General features: G+C 44.2%; 1 protein-coding gene across 26 annotated transcripts in view; it reads right to left on the reverse strand.

Annotated features, from left to right (window-relative positions):
* Positions 1-16,920, reverse strand: part of ZBTB20 (zinc finger and BTB domain containing 20) — a 789,640-nt gene that overhangs the window by 46,012 nt on the left and 726,708 nt on the right. For 25 of the 26 annotated variants that reach the window (XM_045088067.1, XM_004761399.3, XM_013060902.2 and 22 more), the window contains 2 exons: positions 8,207-8,307; positions 239-402 (listed from right to left, as the gene is read on the reverse strand). In XM_045088067.1, coding sequence (XP_044944002.1) covers positions 239-249 — 11 coding nt within the window. In that variant the 5' untranslated portion in view covers positions 250-402; positions 8,207-8,307. The remainder of the gene's footprint in view (positions 1-238; positions 403-8,206; positions 8,308-16,920) is intronic. The other variant, XM_045088069.1, reaches the window with a different exon arrangement.

Below are 16,920 nucleotides of genomic sequence, written 5' to 3' on the forward strand. Positions count from 1 at the left end.
TTAAAACAAGCTGATTCTTGTTTTTTTCCCTCCAGTAATGGCCTAACTGGGAACACATGAAAGCATATGGGCCAAGCAAACAGCACCACATTTGGACTCTGTTGGCTGCATAAAAAGACCCTGTCCCAGAACTTTAGACAGATTGAGCTACGTATGGCTGACATTATCCAAGAAAGCATCCTTTTTTTCCCCCTTAAGAGTTTTAACATGGTCTGGAAAAATACTAGTGGAGGTTTACCGTTCTAGCATTTGTCAGGAAGCTTAGAGACAGGACCCGTGGAGTAATGGGAGGAGCACTGGACTGGGAGTCAGGAGACTTGAGCTATGGTACTAGCTGTGCCTCTAACTTGCTGTGTGGCCTTGGGCACCTCACTTCACCTCTCTGGGCTTCAGTTTCCTCATCTGTAAAATAAAGGGCTTGGATTAGAAGGCCTTAAAGGTTCCTTCCAGCTTGAAGCTTCTATTCATGGAACACATTATGAAACATTCAACTTGCTTGCTGTTGTTACATTTTACTTTAGATGAACACATATCTTCCAATCACAATCTAAGTTTGCAGACTGTATAGATGAGAGAGTAGTGATGGAGGTTTTTGTTAAAGTAGCAAATGAAAAGTGAAAAGATGAGCTTAGCTTCTAGCAGGTAAAGCAGTTAAGGTATCACACAGAGATCCTCTATTCCAAATCTTTACTTATCCAAAGCTGAAGATTCTCTTTGTTTGTTGATTGAGGACATGACTCTGGAGTATGGGAGTGTGACTGTGTGTTTGGGGTGGGAGGAAGAGAAGGGTGAAGGAACTAGAGAGTAATTATTGCCCACTGCTGCTTGGAATTCGTAATAGGAAACAGAGGAGCTCAGGTATGGGTCGGCTCTGGTGTCCTCCCCCTCTGGGATGATAAAACGGACATAAACACAGAACTACTTAGCTTACACTGCATGTACCCTAGGTCCTAGCCAAACTGGGTTATTGGTCATACCCTGAACATGCCCTCCAATTTCCTTAACTCTGTGCCTCCTTCTATCATTATGTGGATGGTGACCAGAAGAATTATTTTATTTTATTTTTTGGTGGAAGACTATGTGTGCAACAGAATTTGTTTTAAGTAGCTTTGTTTCCATGTTTTTCTTGTTTCTATAAGCCTGGCAATGGACTTGTCCTACAGAGTATTTTGTATCGGAATTTGTGGTACGGGGTAGTTAAATCTGCCCTCGCAGAATATGGTGCTGTGATTAGCATGCTGTGTTTCTGGCCCAACAGGTTGTGAAATCAAATCTGCTTTTTCAGAGGGCAGGAGGCAGAGATGGCACGGTAAAGATGAAGAGAGAAGGGAAAGCTTTCAGACACATTTTTCAGTATGGAGTAGGCCAATATAAGAGAAGCAACAAATTGCAATGCTTTACCAACTGTTTGTTGGTTGGGTGACTATGGAACCCACCCCCAAGTCTTGAGTGTCTACAGGGACAGGGTCAGGGACCTGTCTACAAGGCCCTGGATTATATACCAGACTCAAGTTTCCAAAGCTCAACTGCTTTTTATCCTTGGAAATCAGTGCCCCCCCCCCAGACCCCTCCCTATTTCCATCACTGTCCTCTCTCACCAGCTTTGTCATCAGGGTGGAAACCGCAGGTGAGCAACAGCTTTCCCTGTCTTAAAACCGATTCATCAAGCCCTGACAATTCTGTTTCCTTCATATTTTTTCACATCCGTTTTTTCCTTTCCATTTTCACCACTATCACCCTAACAGTTTTATTTAGACTGTTGTTTATTTACTGGCTCTCTATCCTCCTTGACCCCTTTGAGAAAACCAGGTTAACCCAGTACCCCAAATGAGTTCTATGTGTGCTCCAACTAAGTGTTGACCACACAGGACTCTCAAAGTTTGTGAAAATTCTCAGAACATCTTGAGGTATCTACATCCTTGGCTCTCCATCTTTGTTCAAGTTAGTTCCCTTGCTTTGAATGTCCCTTTTACAACTCTATGGAAATCATATTTACCCTTCTTGCTTATTAAAGGTTGTCTCCATCTTGTAACCGTCTTGACTGACCTCTACCAGGGAGATGGTCTCTCTCTCTCTGAAGTTGAACTCTGTCCCACCCTTCTCTGAAATTCCCCCCACAAAAAAATTTACTTCTCCCTATTTTACCTGTTAAATTTTGTTTCAATGATAGTTATTTATGTGGTGATACCTCTCATGAGACTGTAAATTCTCTAAGAGAAAATGTCTTGGTCATTTTTTAATTCCCTGTGTTCATCCTTTCTTTCCTTCCTCCTTCCCTCCCACCGTTCATCTATTCACATATTTATCTTAAAACTTCACGCACCTCTAATGTGCCGGCATAGGTTAGGAAACACGGCAAGCCTGGTTGCTTTCCTCCCAAAATTTGTTCTCTAGAGAGGACGGTTAAGCAGAGTGGCTTCAACAAAGCTGTCATTCAACATTCGTTTGTTGATAGAGTGAAGTGGCATTGAAATAAAGGTGTATTTAGAGAATAGCCATCATCTAAATCCCAATTACGTTTTTCTATTCTTTTGCTTTGTTTTTATTTGAGAGCGAGAGAGAGAGAGAGAGAGAGAGTGTGTGTGTGTGTGTGTGTGAGAGAGAGCACAGAGGGAGAGTGAGAGCCCAATGCGGGACTGGATCCCAAGACCTGAGCTGAAGGCAGACGCTTAACCATCTGAGCTATCCAGGCGCCCCAAGAGTAGGACCATTTTGCTCACCAAAACTGGACTGGTCCTCATGAGTCTGTTAAATATCAGGATGAAGTACTAATGATAGATATCACTTAAGAGAAAAACATTTCTCTCTCTCTCTCTCTCTCTCTTTTTTTTTAACATTTATTTCTGATGCTTATAGACAAGGCCTCAGCTAGTCTGGGATTTCTGTTTCAGGAAATTGAAAAAGCTCTCTTTCAGACAGGAGTACATGACCAAACAACCAGCATTACTCTTTTAACACTGCAAGAATGGTACTATTCTTTATATAAATGCCCTTGCTTCCTTCCCTAGATTTGCTCCTGCTTCCTACCCGGTATCTTACACCACACCCTCCTCCTGGTTGTCCCAAGGATCACCTATGACAATACAGAAGCACTGGAAGCCACCCCCACAAAATGAACATATTGAAAATCAACCTTCCGGCTCACCCCCTCATTTGCTTATCCTGATACCACTGGGCTTTTCCCAACTACACAGATGACACAGAGCCACTGACTGTCCTTAGAAGCAATCATTTCCCATCTCACCCTCTCCGATAGTTCTGTAGGACTCCTTTTTCTGGTGCCGAGAAACACACAAACACAGCCCCAGTCCGTCTAGACGTGCACAGGTGCTGTTATGCTGACCCCGTTTTTGCAGTTCATAGTTTATTAAGGAGGAAAAAGCAAGGCCTGTAGTAATTAATTGAAAATACCTTCTTTGGTTGTGCAAAAAGAATTACATAAACAGGGCACATCTGAGGGCAAGTCTGTCCAAGCCTCTGTGGCGACGCATTATTCCCTGGAGCCTTTAGAGGGCAGCAGCACACAGGCTACTCCGGGCGGCAAGGCAGAAAGGCAAACTCCCGACCAGACCAGAACCTTCCTCCCGGTCACCATGCCAAAGGTTGGTTTGCCAAGCTCTGGCCGCTCAGCCTCTTTTTTTTCTTTTCAGTTCTCATTCTCTCTCTCCCTCTCTCTGTCTCTCTCACCTCCCTCTCTCCCTCCCTCCCTCAATGTTAAAATTATACACTCAGATGAAGTCGCCCCTCAACCGGAAAATGAAAGCTCCAATGAAAAAGTTAGACAAGCCAACAACAACAAAGAAAGAAACCGGGAGAAAGGGGAAAGGGGGCTGGTGAGGGGGAAGGATTTAAGAACAAGAAAAGGGCAGATGTTTCGTAAATATATGCAAAGCAAAACTGGGTGTACCCTGAACACTTCCACAGAGAAACAGACCAATCATTGTGCACTTCCTCCCGCCACACTGATGGAGCCTGCATTCAAAAAAAAAAAAAAAAAAAAAAAAGTGTGGCTCCAGGCACCTGCCTTTCAACGGTCAGTTCTGACATTCTCCCTGAATATCTCGCAATTGTCCGAAGAGAACAAAAACATTCTCATCTCCCCACTGCAAACATCTCTCTTAATGAGAGAAAAAGGGCTGCTTCAAGAACTGGAAAGGCGTTTTAAGGTGACTGGTGGCTGGTTTTTAACTCGCATTGTGCTGGTCCTGGCAACAAGTTTTGGGCTGAAACATAGCAGTGAGTGAGGTTGTGGATGATGTTGGCTCCTTCCTTCCTAGACATATTGCATGTGGAAAGAAATATGCATTGAAACATATTGATGAGATGGTAGGTATTAGGCATGTTAAATGCGTGGAAATTAACCAGATCGGTGGCATTTGATGTATATATTTCACACTTCTTTGCACATATTGCACACATACAGTGATGGCAGTGCTTTCTGCAACATATGGAAAATAAATATTTTATCTGTGTGAGCTCTTATCAGGCTCCTGGGGCTGTTGGGAGGAGAGTGCTCTCTTCTATCTCCCTCTCCCAATTTTCTCTCTTCACTGCCCCCCACCCCTGCCTCTCCTGCACATTAACATGCCTTCCACTTATCAGCCTGTTGGATAGGAAAGAATTAGTCAGAACCTCCTTTTGATAAATAATTACTCAGTCATTGAATCATGACAATCTAGATCCATGATGCCCTCCCCTCCAATTTTTTTTTTTTTGAATGGTAACCCCTTCTTTATTCTCTTTCCCAACAAAATATTGAAAAGGCTCAAGAGTGTGTTTTGGTGGGGAGGGCAGAGAGCAGAGGTGTAACCACCCTCCAACCCCCAATAGAACCCAACTCTACCATCAAGTAGCTGTGTGCCCTAGGCAGATGACTGTGCTTCTCTGGGCCTTAGTGGAAATAATGGGGTAATAATACCTACCTCCTTGGGCTCGTAGGTATTATTGGGTTGGTAGGTATATAAATGAGATAATTCATGTCAACCGACTGGCAGAGCCAAGGCGCAGGGTTAGTGCTCAATGATGGTAACTCTGAGAGAGCATCAGTTCCACAGTTTTTGTCAGCTCCAAGGAGCCACTTCCCCGACCTTAGTGATCTTTTTAAATGTCTAGACTTCAGCAGGGGGAAATGGACTGTCATTGTAGCACAGGCAGAAAGAGTGTAAGGATAAGCAATATCTTCTTCGACACTCTGTTCTTACCGTATCACCCTCATGACACGGTCTTTCTATTCACGTGTTTGTCATTGCTGTTGCTACCCCAAGAACCCCTCTTGAACTTGAGGGTCAAGCAATATACACTTGAGCAGCAGAAGCTCACCAAACCTGGGACTACGGTCTGTGTGTCAAAGCCAACCTTTGGCACTCTTGCTTATCACCTTCTCCTCACAATTTATCCTTTTACTATTTGGTCTAATGTTCTCAGATCAATTTAAGATATTTTTGTAATTAAAACATTTTATTCTCTCATATTTTTTAACCTTCTCAGCAAGGCCAATTTATAATGTGTTTCGGTGTTTTTCTCCCTTGCTGTATCCGTCAGGATCCTGGCAAGAAACAGCTGGCACGCTCCAAGGTTTTAGCTGGAGAGAGTTTAATGTAAGGACTGTATAGTGAGGTACAGAGGATGTGGCTGGGTGCCCAAGGGAGACTGAAGCACCGGGGCAAGCAGTGGTGGAAAGCTGTGAAAGTCAGCTTCCAACTGTTACCTCCAAGGGGCAAGGAAGGAGTGGTGTTCTCGGAGTTCAGTCAGAACTACAGTTAGAAAGGGCGCTGGACAAATCAACAGCCGGCCCTCACTCTTCTCCTACTCGCACATCCTTTGCTGATGTTCTTCTAGGCCACATTCAAAGGGGAGCCAGAGTGGGAGAGAAGCCTAGGAGTGCAGACCAGAGAGGTTGGCCTCCTGGGCCACATATCAGGGCAGAGAAGGGCTTCAGGGTTTTGTGTTTGTGTAGAGGGGAGACGAATCAGTGACCTCTTTTTTCCCTTCTCCATTTCCTTCACCCTCCCCTCTCAATTTTACTTTCTGGAAAGCAAGACACGGCAAAACGAAGTGAAGTCGGTTCTCTTGGCATCTATGTGCCTATTCTGACTATTTGCCATTTATGGGGGAAGAAAGCCGAATGTGGGCTCTGTGAGAGCAGGGATTTTTGTGTGTTTTGTTAGCGGCCACATCCCTAGTCCCCAGAACAGTGTCTGACACAGAGGAATATGCCCAGTGAATTTCAGTTGTTCAAGTAAATATATTCACGTCTGCTATGCCAGACATTATATGCATATTATTCTCATTTAAGTATCACAACTATCCAGATTAAGTAGGTAGGGCTGCTGAGCATCATGGTGTAAGTGATGGGGGAACCGGTAGGTTTTAAAATCTAACACCTGTCCCCTCCCCTCCCATCCCTAAGCCTTGAGACCTGGTCCAGGGCACTGCTAATGCACAGGAAGGAAACATTTGTATAATTTGTCCACATTTTTGTAGTTTATTCACCATACTGGTTTTGTACTTAGCAAGTGTGAAACTTTACAGTTGTTTCTTCTTTATATAGGAGAGGGCTGAGTTTCTGAAAAGCAGAGCCTGCAACCTTCAGAGCCCTGTCTGTCCTTGGTAGGACCTGTGGAGCCTGAAAGCAGGCCCTGGGGTTGGGCACAGGTTAAAAGCTTCCTAGGGCTGACACAGATGCTCACTGCTGGGCCTCTCCATGATTTTCAGGAAACTGTAGGTCCTGATTCCTGGGTCTGGATTTGAGTTCTCTGCAGGAAGGTAGGGGCAGTAAAGACTCTTCCCTCTTCCAGAGGCTACAGACCCTGGGAACCCTGGCTGCACCTAGCTCAGCTGTGCTACTTGCCCCCAGCCTAGTTTCACATAATGCAGAGAAACCCAGAAAACCATCCAGACATGGGAATGTCTAAGGCACTCCATGCACTTCAACTTGAGGATGAATGATGGTGTCTACACAAGCAAGTTCCTCGCCTGGGTATGGAGAAACTATTTTTGATCTTCCATCGTGTCTTTAGTCCCCAGTCCCTTGAACGCAGTAGTACCGCAGATTACTCTGGTGGTCCCCATCTCCCCACTGCCACTGATTACAATCCAGGTGACTAAAAGTGTTAAAGGGGAACAGCAATGCAAAACAAAACAAAAACTCCGGCTTTGTCCCTTTGGGTATGATTTATGCCCAAATAGCCAAATAGCTAAAGACACAGAAAATACGAATGTGAAAATCCTACCCAAAAGCCTAACAGGGATGGTTCTTTCCCAGGGTTAGCGTTTTCCAGTAACAGAGAGGTCTATAAAAACCACCCCATGACCCGCCTCCTACAGTATATAGGAAAACTTGAGAATACAACTAGAATGAGGTTTTGTCTTAAAATGTATAATGAAGTTATTTTGCATGCATAGCCTCTAAATAATTTAACGTTCTGGCTTTTGCCTAAAAGAAAAAAAAAGCATCTCTTCATTTGTTACTTTTAGCAATGGTTAATGAATATGTGATATCCATCTTTTGTAAGTACTGTCATGTAGACATCATGCCTCCTATTCCAACCTATTTGTGCACCTTGCCTTGTAAGGGCTGTAGTTCTCTGACATAAATGCCCGGCACAGACGGAACTCAACCACATGCACAGAGCCCTGCATCCAGAGGGCAGGGCGGAGCTGGAAGCAATGGGTGAGAGATGCGGCCCAGAGTCCCCAAGGAAGCTTGGCCCCCTAAAGTAGCAAGGAGGCAACAGCATTGGCTCAGAGATGCAACTCAGACAACAGGCAGATGCCAAGGAGGAAAGCTTGGCCCCTGGACCTGGGCAGGGTGGCATGAAATGACAAGTTGCGGTGAGATTCAATAGAGTGGCACAAAAGGTGACAAGGGGCCGAGAGGGGGGTGGGAGCTGCCACCACTTCCAGTGAGGGTGTAGACAATAAAGCAGAACAGCGCCGGGCCCCGTGAAGTGGGCCCGGATCTGGCCCACGCAGCCATCTGGAGAGGAGGGCACGTTGCGGCTTAGGGCGGAGCTGCCGGCTGGCAGCTGAGGACCACTGCTGGCACCTCAGCACTGAGCCTCGTGACCTCGCTGTGGTCAAGACACGAGGCCATCTAGAATTGCATCTGCATTTACAATTGTGTGAAGTGTTTTTTTGTTTAGTTTTGTTTTTAATTAAACTAAGTGAGTTAAGAAGCCTTTCATTGGAGGCATAATGTACTCACAGTAGTTTCCAAATAAATGGTGTCACTCTTCAGGTAAATCACTCCAAGGCTTGGGCCTAGTGCAGATGTTCATTGGGGCAGGGAACAGAGAGCGGCTGCATCTAGAGCAGACAAGGAAGAAAGATAAGGCCGTTAAATGACAGGTGATGATGGTCAGTCACGCTGATGGAGACAGAACCGTGGGACCTGGGGGAAGAGTCCGGTCCTGCCCCTTTGCACTAGACAGCGGCCCGCCAGGGGAGGCCGAGGCAGAAGAGAGGATGTCACCCAGGCTCCCTTCTCAGTATGCCCATTTGATGGTGGGGTGGTCTGAGACCTTCTACAGCACCCTGTCTGTGCGGACGACGGAGTGGATTTTGTGGTGGGAAGATGGAAGCCGAAGTGGAGGGTGGGGGTAGGGGGCACTGTCCTTCAACCTTATCACAGCCGATGCTTCTGCTGGTGTTCTCGACTCCGCTGGCGCTTCTCCTGTTCTTCTGCCCAGTTCTTACCTGCTCTGAAAGCACCATGGACCTGGCCACGTTCTGAGCTCCTGTTGCACCTCGGCCCCTCACTATAAATCCTCCGCTGTCTCCCCTGTCTTCTAACACATGGCACTCAGCCTTAGGGACTGCAGGACTGACCTCTGTCTGTCTCCAGCCCCACACCCAGAGGTCCTTACCCAGACCTTGCCCTTTGTCCACACGGAGCCCTCACACCGATGACCGCATTAGTCCTGAAACTGTCCTCCCGTCTCGCAGGAACCCCGCATCATCCTGACTTTCCTTCCACCAGTCGGCTCTCTCCTCTGCCTCCTTTACTGGCCCATCATCATTCTCCCGTTCCATAAATGTAGATCTTCCTCAAGACTCTCTTCTCAATCTTTGCCTACACCCACCCTGCATGACCTCAACAATTACTTCTCCATAGAGAACACCCACGTGGCTATCTTTAGTTCCTGCTTGTCTGCAGAGCTCCACATCCACATCTTAATAACCTCTGGTTATCGGTTCATTCACTTCTTTGCTCCCTCATTCATTCATTGATTCATTCATTCAGTGTTTGCATAATATCTGTCAGGCACCTGGGAAAGATGAATAAGATAGGGCCTCTAACTCTGAGAAGGTCATACCTCCATCAAATCCCACATAGGCACTTCTAATTCAGAAACTTGAAGACAGGAATCTTTGTCTCTCCCTCAAAATATGTTCCCATTTCCTGCCATGGTCGAATTCCTGCCGTCTTCACCCAGTTACTTGGTCCTACAACCGAGGAGTCATTTTCAGTTCCTCCTTTTCTTTTGCTTCTCATATCCAATCAGCTGCTAAGAGACTGGAGGCTGTGCTTCCTTTCTCTCCCAGCACCCATTTATCCTTTAGTCACCTGTGCCAGGACTTTTGTGAGAGCCTTCCAATGAATGGCTTCAGTTCTTCCAGGTTCTTTTTTACCTTTAGCCCATCCTTCACACCAATACCACACTTATTTTTCTAAAGTACCACTCTAAACATATCATTCCTTTGCTCTTTGCCTACTGGATGAAATTCCGATTTCTCAGTTTGGCATTCAAGGCCCCTACAATACAGACCCAGTCTAATTTTCCCTCTTTACAGCTCATCCCACACTGCAGCGAAGTCCCACTCCTTCCCATCCAAATGCCACCTCGCTTAGGAAGCCTCGCCCCAAGGGAAGTGTTCGAGCTGAGTCCTTAAGCACTTTCTGCTCTACTCCCTTTGCATGTACTGTGGACTCTAATAATTGTTTGTGTGATGCGCCCTGCCCCCTACAAGCTCCTAGGAAGCAGAGACAAGTTTTACAGCCTTACAGTAGGCAATGCCTTGCGCAGAGATTTGCGCTTGGCTGATGTCTGCTGAACCAAAGTTAAAAGGAATCAAGATTCTTGCTTAGAGCCATGGAAACGAGACTGAATTGGAAAGACCTGAAAGCTCATCGCCTCTGATTTTTCAGATGAGATTAAGGGAACTGACTCGCTCAAGGCCACATCCTTGCTCCTGGCCGAGCAGCAATACCAGGTCACAGGTCTTTAAATATCTGTCCGTGCTTGCTCCGCACCAACAGGCCCAGCAGATCATCCGAAGTCACCAGACCAGAGAGAGTGAGGGGCTCCCCGGGTGCACAGCCAGCGAGGATAGACTGGGTTCCAAAAGATAAAGGAGTTTGCTTCACTGATTCATTTCAGTAAACCGAAATAATAATTAACCTTTTATAGATAAATAATGTCAGAAAATGAGGGGGGATTTAAAGAACAAGGAATCGAACCTTTCTAACACCATCAGCAGAAACAATATGACAATATTGCAAATGCCACCAGGGTGACAAACTAAGGGTGAAAACCGGGATGAAGGAATCTCTCACGCTTTAGAAAAAAGCAGCGGGTTCAGCTCAAGTTCTTGGTGAGAACATGCCACAGTAATTCTATGGTTAAATTCCGACCTCGTGGAAACTGAGGCCATTGGTGATGCTGCTATGAGGCAACAGACAGCCATGCGTCTTCTCCACCTAGCTCTGCATGGGATTGATCCTGTAAGTTTGTTTAAATTTTCACAGAGTTTTCTTTCCCTGTATCACCAATTTATTTGTGGAAATGTCCAGACGAGTGCTCCCAAGTCTCCCCTTTCTTCCCTTCTTTTTCTCTCAGGATAGAAGTACTCATTGTTTAATCTCCTTTCTAGCCGCACCCTCAAACAGAATCCTTTCCTCTCACCCAAAGATGAACCACGCCCCCCCACCCCATCCCAGAAAACATGGGGATAATGGCAACTTTTCTAGGGAATCTCCGTAGTGTTTACTTGGCCAGAAAAGCTCAGCTCTTACATGTTAGCCTCCAGTGCTGTAAGACTTCATCTGCCTCTCCCAGGCGAGTACTTCCTTATTGTTACTCACCAGAGGAAAAGCTTGGTACAATCAATCAGATTCTTTCTGGGCAGTGTGGGGAGCCATGCTATGCACTGAGACATCCATTCAACATGAACACCCCAGTGGCCACATAAACAGCAAACGGGGCTCAAGAGCTCTCTCTATATATTTCTTACTACACCGTCCTATGGCTGGATAGGTTATGGACACCTCAGCAGACACAGCTTCCTTCTCTTTTCTCCCCCTGGCAACTCCATTAAAATGATAAAGGGTATCGCTGACCGATACGTCTAGTACCTTGCAATGAAAAATCACCTGGAAGCATACAAATCCATTGTGTAATTAGAGAAGTGTACATTTTAAATATGCCTAACATTTGGTTTAAATTGCGCATTTTATAATTAAATGGAGACATAATCTTTCTGCCCTTTAATCAAACTCCTTCCCAGCCCCACATCCCGCTGTTGTAATCTGCCTTTCATTTTTTGGCAAACGGTCACCTCTCCCCCTCTCCTTACTTCCCCGCCCGCCTCAGCACACACCTAGGGGTCTATTAATCAGAACTACTGCCTAGCGTATCATGTTTTATTGCTTAAAGGGTGTGTATGCTCTAAAAAAGACTCCGTGAAAATGACTTCATGAGGCTTCGTATTTATTCTATTGCAATGACTTCCATACCCAATGTACACAGTTTTTAAGTAAAGATAATTCTGAGAGGCTGCTGGGGCTACACATTCTTCCCAGAGTCTGGAAAGCCAGCTGTTCTCTCTGCCTCTTACATCATCATGTAATAAAGAATCTGCTCTTGGATCCCAGCTGGCAACACTCTTGATGGTGTCAGAGGCAGAGGAGACAGTGGGTCACTTCCAATCCAGTCTGTTTTAATGTTGACATCTCTGCAGCTCTCTCTTGGAAGCCCTCAGAGAGCAGAGCTGTTATGTAACACACTGCCACACATCACTGCAAGGAATTTTCTGTGGAGGTCTCATTTCAGTGTGGCTCTTCCCATTCTTCGGAAATCACACCAAATTTTTTAAACTTACGGAAAAGGTAATAGTAACCACAATACTACCATTTGTTAGATAGCTGTATTTTGTAGGGGACTCCACAGGGGAATTTTTGTATGAGAATGTAAATACATTCTCACTGAAATCTCATAGCAATGTCGTGCTGGTGCTAGAGGTATTGGCGTGCCCATTTTACAGATGAGGAAAAGTAAGACTAAGAGAGCTCAAGAATCCAAGGTCAGAATTCAAGGTCAGATCTGAGCCAGATCTCTCTGACTTTAAGTCTGGGAGGGGACTGGTTTTGTTTTTTCTTACCATACAACAACTGCTCCAACACAGCATGATACATTTCTAGTTCCCACTGTGACCTCAGCACAAGAAAGAGGCTTATGCTATTTCCATGATGATTCAGACTGTGAGCACAGACCTCAGGTGAAGGAACTCTTTCAGAATCAGTAAGTAGATCTCCTGCCTAACTCCTTTCTATTTGAAGATGAAAACATCTTTTATCGGTCTTCTCAGGCTCTAACGAACAAATGAATCGTGCAGGATTTCTGATTCAGCATGTCTGAGATGGAGTCTGTGATTCTGCATTTCTAGAAAATTCCCAGGTGATACTGATGACACTAGTCTGGGTGCCACAGGTCTTATGTCTGACACTTGCCTTCCTACTGTTTTTGAAGGAGCAGTTGAAGCTGAATAACTTGGCTAACAGCTCACACAGCACGACTGGCTTCTCATTCTGGGCCAGTTTGTCAGGTCATCAGGCATTAGACAGAATTCAAGGAGTTTCTGGCATAGAGCACAATGTGAGGGGAAAAAAAATTCTTCCTAGATCCCCCAGGGCTCTTGTACCCCTCACTGGAAATTAAAATGATAATGTCTCTAACAGGTAAAGTTCCTATTTTTTACATTATTGTTATTTTTAACAATAATTATCTGGTAATAATTCAAATAACACCTTTCCTCTGAGAGATTCAGTGAGCTTTCCTAACCTTAATTGTCTAACAGCAATTCCCAGGCGTACATAAAACTGTCTCAAAGATCACAGTAAATTTAAAATTGTTCCACTTCCCTCCTTTCTTTGCCCCAAATGTAGTGATGAATTAGTGGCGAAGGTTTACTAATTGGCCAAGACCCACCATCTCACAATCTTCGGCATCAGAAATTTTGTAAAGGCAGGGAAAATCTAAGACGTAATCAGCACAGAGGTGGGGGAAGGGCACAAAATACTGGTGAGAGGAAAAAGAGTTAAGGGGATTAAGAAGATGAAAAGAGAAAGTGAACTGACAGAACTAGCTGGATGACCTTGGATGAGTCATTTAACCTCTAGGTGACTCAGCTTTTCCATCTGTAAGAAAATGTGGATTTTATGATTTTTGAGGGCCCTTAAAGTTCTAACAGTCCCCTGAGAAGAAAGATGTGGGAATTAAGTGGCTCATCAACCTGTTAAACCATTATACCTGTAAAGAAATCTATTTGACTTTTAACTTTTTAACTAATTACCTGAAATGAATTCCCAAGTCTATATCACTAACCCCGCCTCCCTGCAAAGTGGTGAGAAAAACCATTTAATGAAGGCACCAAAGGCATTATGGCCAGATAAGCTTATCATCAACCCCATCTTCAGCTTTCCAATGCTGTAAGAAACGTTTAACTTTAAAATATTTTAGCTTCTTAAAAACAAACAAACAAACAAACAAACACACATTTAAGTTCTTTAATTAACCACTAGTTAATACCCATGTCCAGAAGAAATACCTCTGATGGCTTAAAGACCCCTGGGATGGCCCTGCCAGTAGAAGGTCCTGCTGTTTGTCACATTAAATCTATGTTAATTTCCTCCATAGAGACCTCTTGATTCCTCTTTGACAATTCACAAACTCTGTTAATAGCACTTGCATGTCCCAGGAGACTTAGAGCTATCAGGTACAGTTGATTCTTGTTTTTAAAATAAGAGATCTCTGGGATCAGGTGAAAGAGATCTATCTCAATACACTCATACATACCATGCATATACAGATGCACACAGAGACACACACATACTAATGGTAATAATTTTTCTAGCTTTAATGAATAACTGGTGATGGGAACTCCTTCTCGAAGTCACTTGACACTGGAATCTTCCCGATCAGAAAGCCTGCCACAGGTCCTGGTTATAAGGTCATTTTAAACTACATAATGAGGATTCTAACACGATTTATGGTGCAGCACGTAATTTGTGTTATATCAGAGTTATCCGTACCTTGCTTCTTGCACTGAGTACGTTTTCTGGACTACTAATTATGGTTTGTGGCTAAATGGAGAAACAGATACCAAGAAACATCAAAATGACATAATCCTGGAGGACACACCATCACTGTCTCCAAGGTGGACAATCACTCCCCTTTTCCTGTTTCTGTCACTTCCACAGGACCATTAACCAAATGCTGACTGTGTCGTAGGTATTGTGCTTAGCACTTTCCATACATTAACCTTCTTTCTTTCTTTTTAAGATTTTATTTATTTATTTGAGAAAGACAGAGATAGCGACAGAGACACTGAGAGAGAGCACAAGTGAGGAGAGGGAGAAGCAGGCTCCCCGCTGAGCAAGAAGCCCTGAGAGCATGACTTTAGCCCAAGGTAGAGGCATAACTGACTGAGCCAACCAGGTGCCCTGTTTAACTTTTATTTCTTATAATCGCTCTTTTTAAGGGTAGGAATTCTATTCTCGTTTTATAGATGAGGAAACTGACATTTAGGAAAGTAACACTATTTACTATAGATCATGAAGCCGGAGGCTAACAAAGCAGCACTTTATGGGCAGGTTTCAACCACAGTGCTCTATGTTTTAATCTATAGCGAGCTTGTGCTCTCCTGACTGCATCCTCGTCCTGAGGTCCTTGCCAGAGATTCATACTAGACTCTCCAGCACAGTCCTCTGCTGTCTTCTTGAACCTGTTTTTAACTTTCTCCAAAACCTTCTACATTTGATTTATGTTTTCCCTCTCTATTTCAATCGATGCTTCAATACAAAACTCATTACCATTTTCTCCATAGATCTTTACGACCATCTTCTCCAGCCACTTTGTAGACCTCCTCTTCTTTTCAATGTACTCTTTCCACTTCACATTTGACTTCAAGTATTCTGATCCCCCCTTGAGAACTCCTCTTTCTCAGTGCCTAAGGAATCGCCTCTTTTCTCCTGGCCCATTAGTCGACTCCTGCTGCCTTCACCGGATGTCTTTGTCCAGCCTGACCTTACTCTATGATCAGCCATCTCAACACTGCTCTCAGTAACCCTCCAGATTTCCTGTTCCCTGACCTTCTGTATACAGGGTTTTGTTTTGTTTTTTTTCTCAACCATGAATCCATATCACCACATCATTCTCTCCTCCTCTCAATACAAAACCTGACACATGCATGCCATCTGGACCCTCACTCCTGCTCAGGCTTGCTTCTAAGTACAAGCCTACAGTAGTTTTTTCTTAGTATGTCCTACTTTACCAAATCTGTTCTCCATTCTCTTCTTTAGAAGAGATGATGATCTTGGCTCCTCCACTGGTAACATGGTCTAGACCATCCAGTGTGGTAAGCTTATTGGCTTTCATCTCCTTGTCCAATTATCTCAGGGTTTTCGTCATTTTGTTTGCTCAGAATGTATCTATACCTCTTTCCGCATTCCCTTCCTAACTTGGAGGTTATCCTCTTTACTTCTGATCTTTCACCTTCCTTTTGGTTTCATCAATGGTATCTTCTTTTCTGTAGTTGATGACATATCCATTCAAAATAGTACCAGATTAATCATCACAATATAGTGTTTTGCCCCACCTTCAACCTGGCCCTTAAAAATATTTTCAGGTGGTATATCTCAAAATGAGTTTTACAGAACACTAGAACTTCAAGATGCACCTCAAAGAAAGTTCCTTGTTTGAAGAAATATAGGAAACAGTGCATGCAATATGTTTCTCTTGCAAACTTATAATGCACATGAGGATATTAATGGTGCTGAAGACCCCAGCACTTTCTAAACTTACTGGATTACAGACCATCCCTTAGCCCTTCTTAATGGAACACTTATCAACCTCAGAATATACTTAGGGAAAGACGCTTTAATGGATTTCCCTGGTCCCAAATACTTAAGCCTGGGTAGGTAAGTTTGCTGAATCTATATCAAATAAGCCCTCTCAGATTTCCTGTCTGTCATATTCCATTGGTCTGACCCAGTTAACTTACAGGGTATTGGAAAGACTGAGCGTATTTGTATTTCTGGGCCCCTGACCATGGCATTTTGGCTATTTAGAGTGCCTTTATCACCTTTTCCTCATCGAGACCTTTCCCCTCCCTCAAGACCTATACAGAATGATGTATTCCTTATGAAACTTTTCCTTGTGAAAACCATCGCGGCCCATATTGAGCTCTGCCACACACTTAGCACTAAAATAAATGGATAGAGTTTAACACCTGTTTTCTATGTCATTGGGGAGAATGTCTGTTCTGTATGGCATGGGTCTTATTCTACATGTTACAGAAACTACAGAATCTACAGTCCCCGGGGCACTCTATGGGGTTATAACCATATTAAAGGTTACCATAGATAGATACGGATGATATTGGGGGACAACAGGTTGGAATTTGATTTCTGTAGTGATTGGGATAGTTTACCAGGCTAAAGACCCAGGTGGAATGTATCATCATCTTGTTGGGGAAGAAATACCACCTACCATCACTGTCATCACCTCTTCAAAGGATAACACCCATGCTTGGAGGAGATGAAGACTAGATCTAGATAAGTAAGGGCAGCTCTGTCCTTAGGTGAAAAGAGGAATTTGCATTAGTTGAGATCCAATGTGGAGAAGGGTAAAATCATCTAGG

This window comes from Mustela putorius, unplaced genomic scaffold, assembly GCF_011764305.1.
Source record: "Mustela putorius furo isolate JIRA1106 unplaced genomic scaffold, ASM1176430v1.1 tig00003834_pilon_pilon_pilon, whole genome shotgun sequence".
Lineage (NCBI taxonomy): Eukaryota > Metazoa > Chordata > Mammalia > Carnivora > Mustelidae > Mustela > Mustela putorius.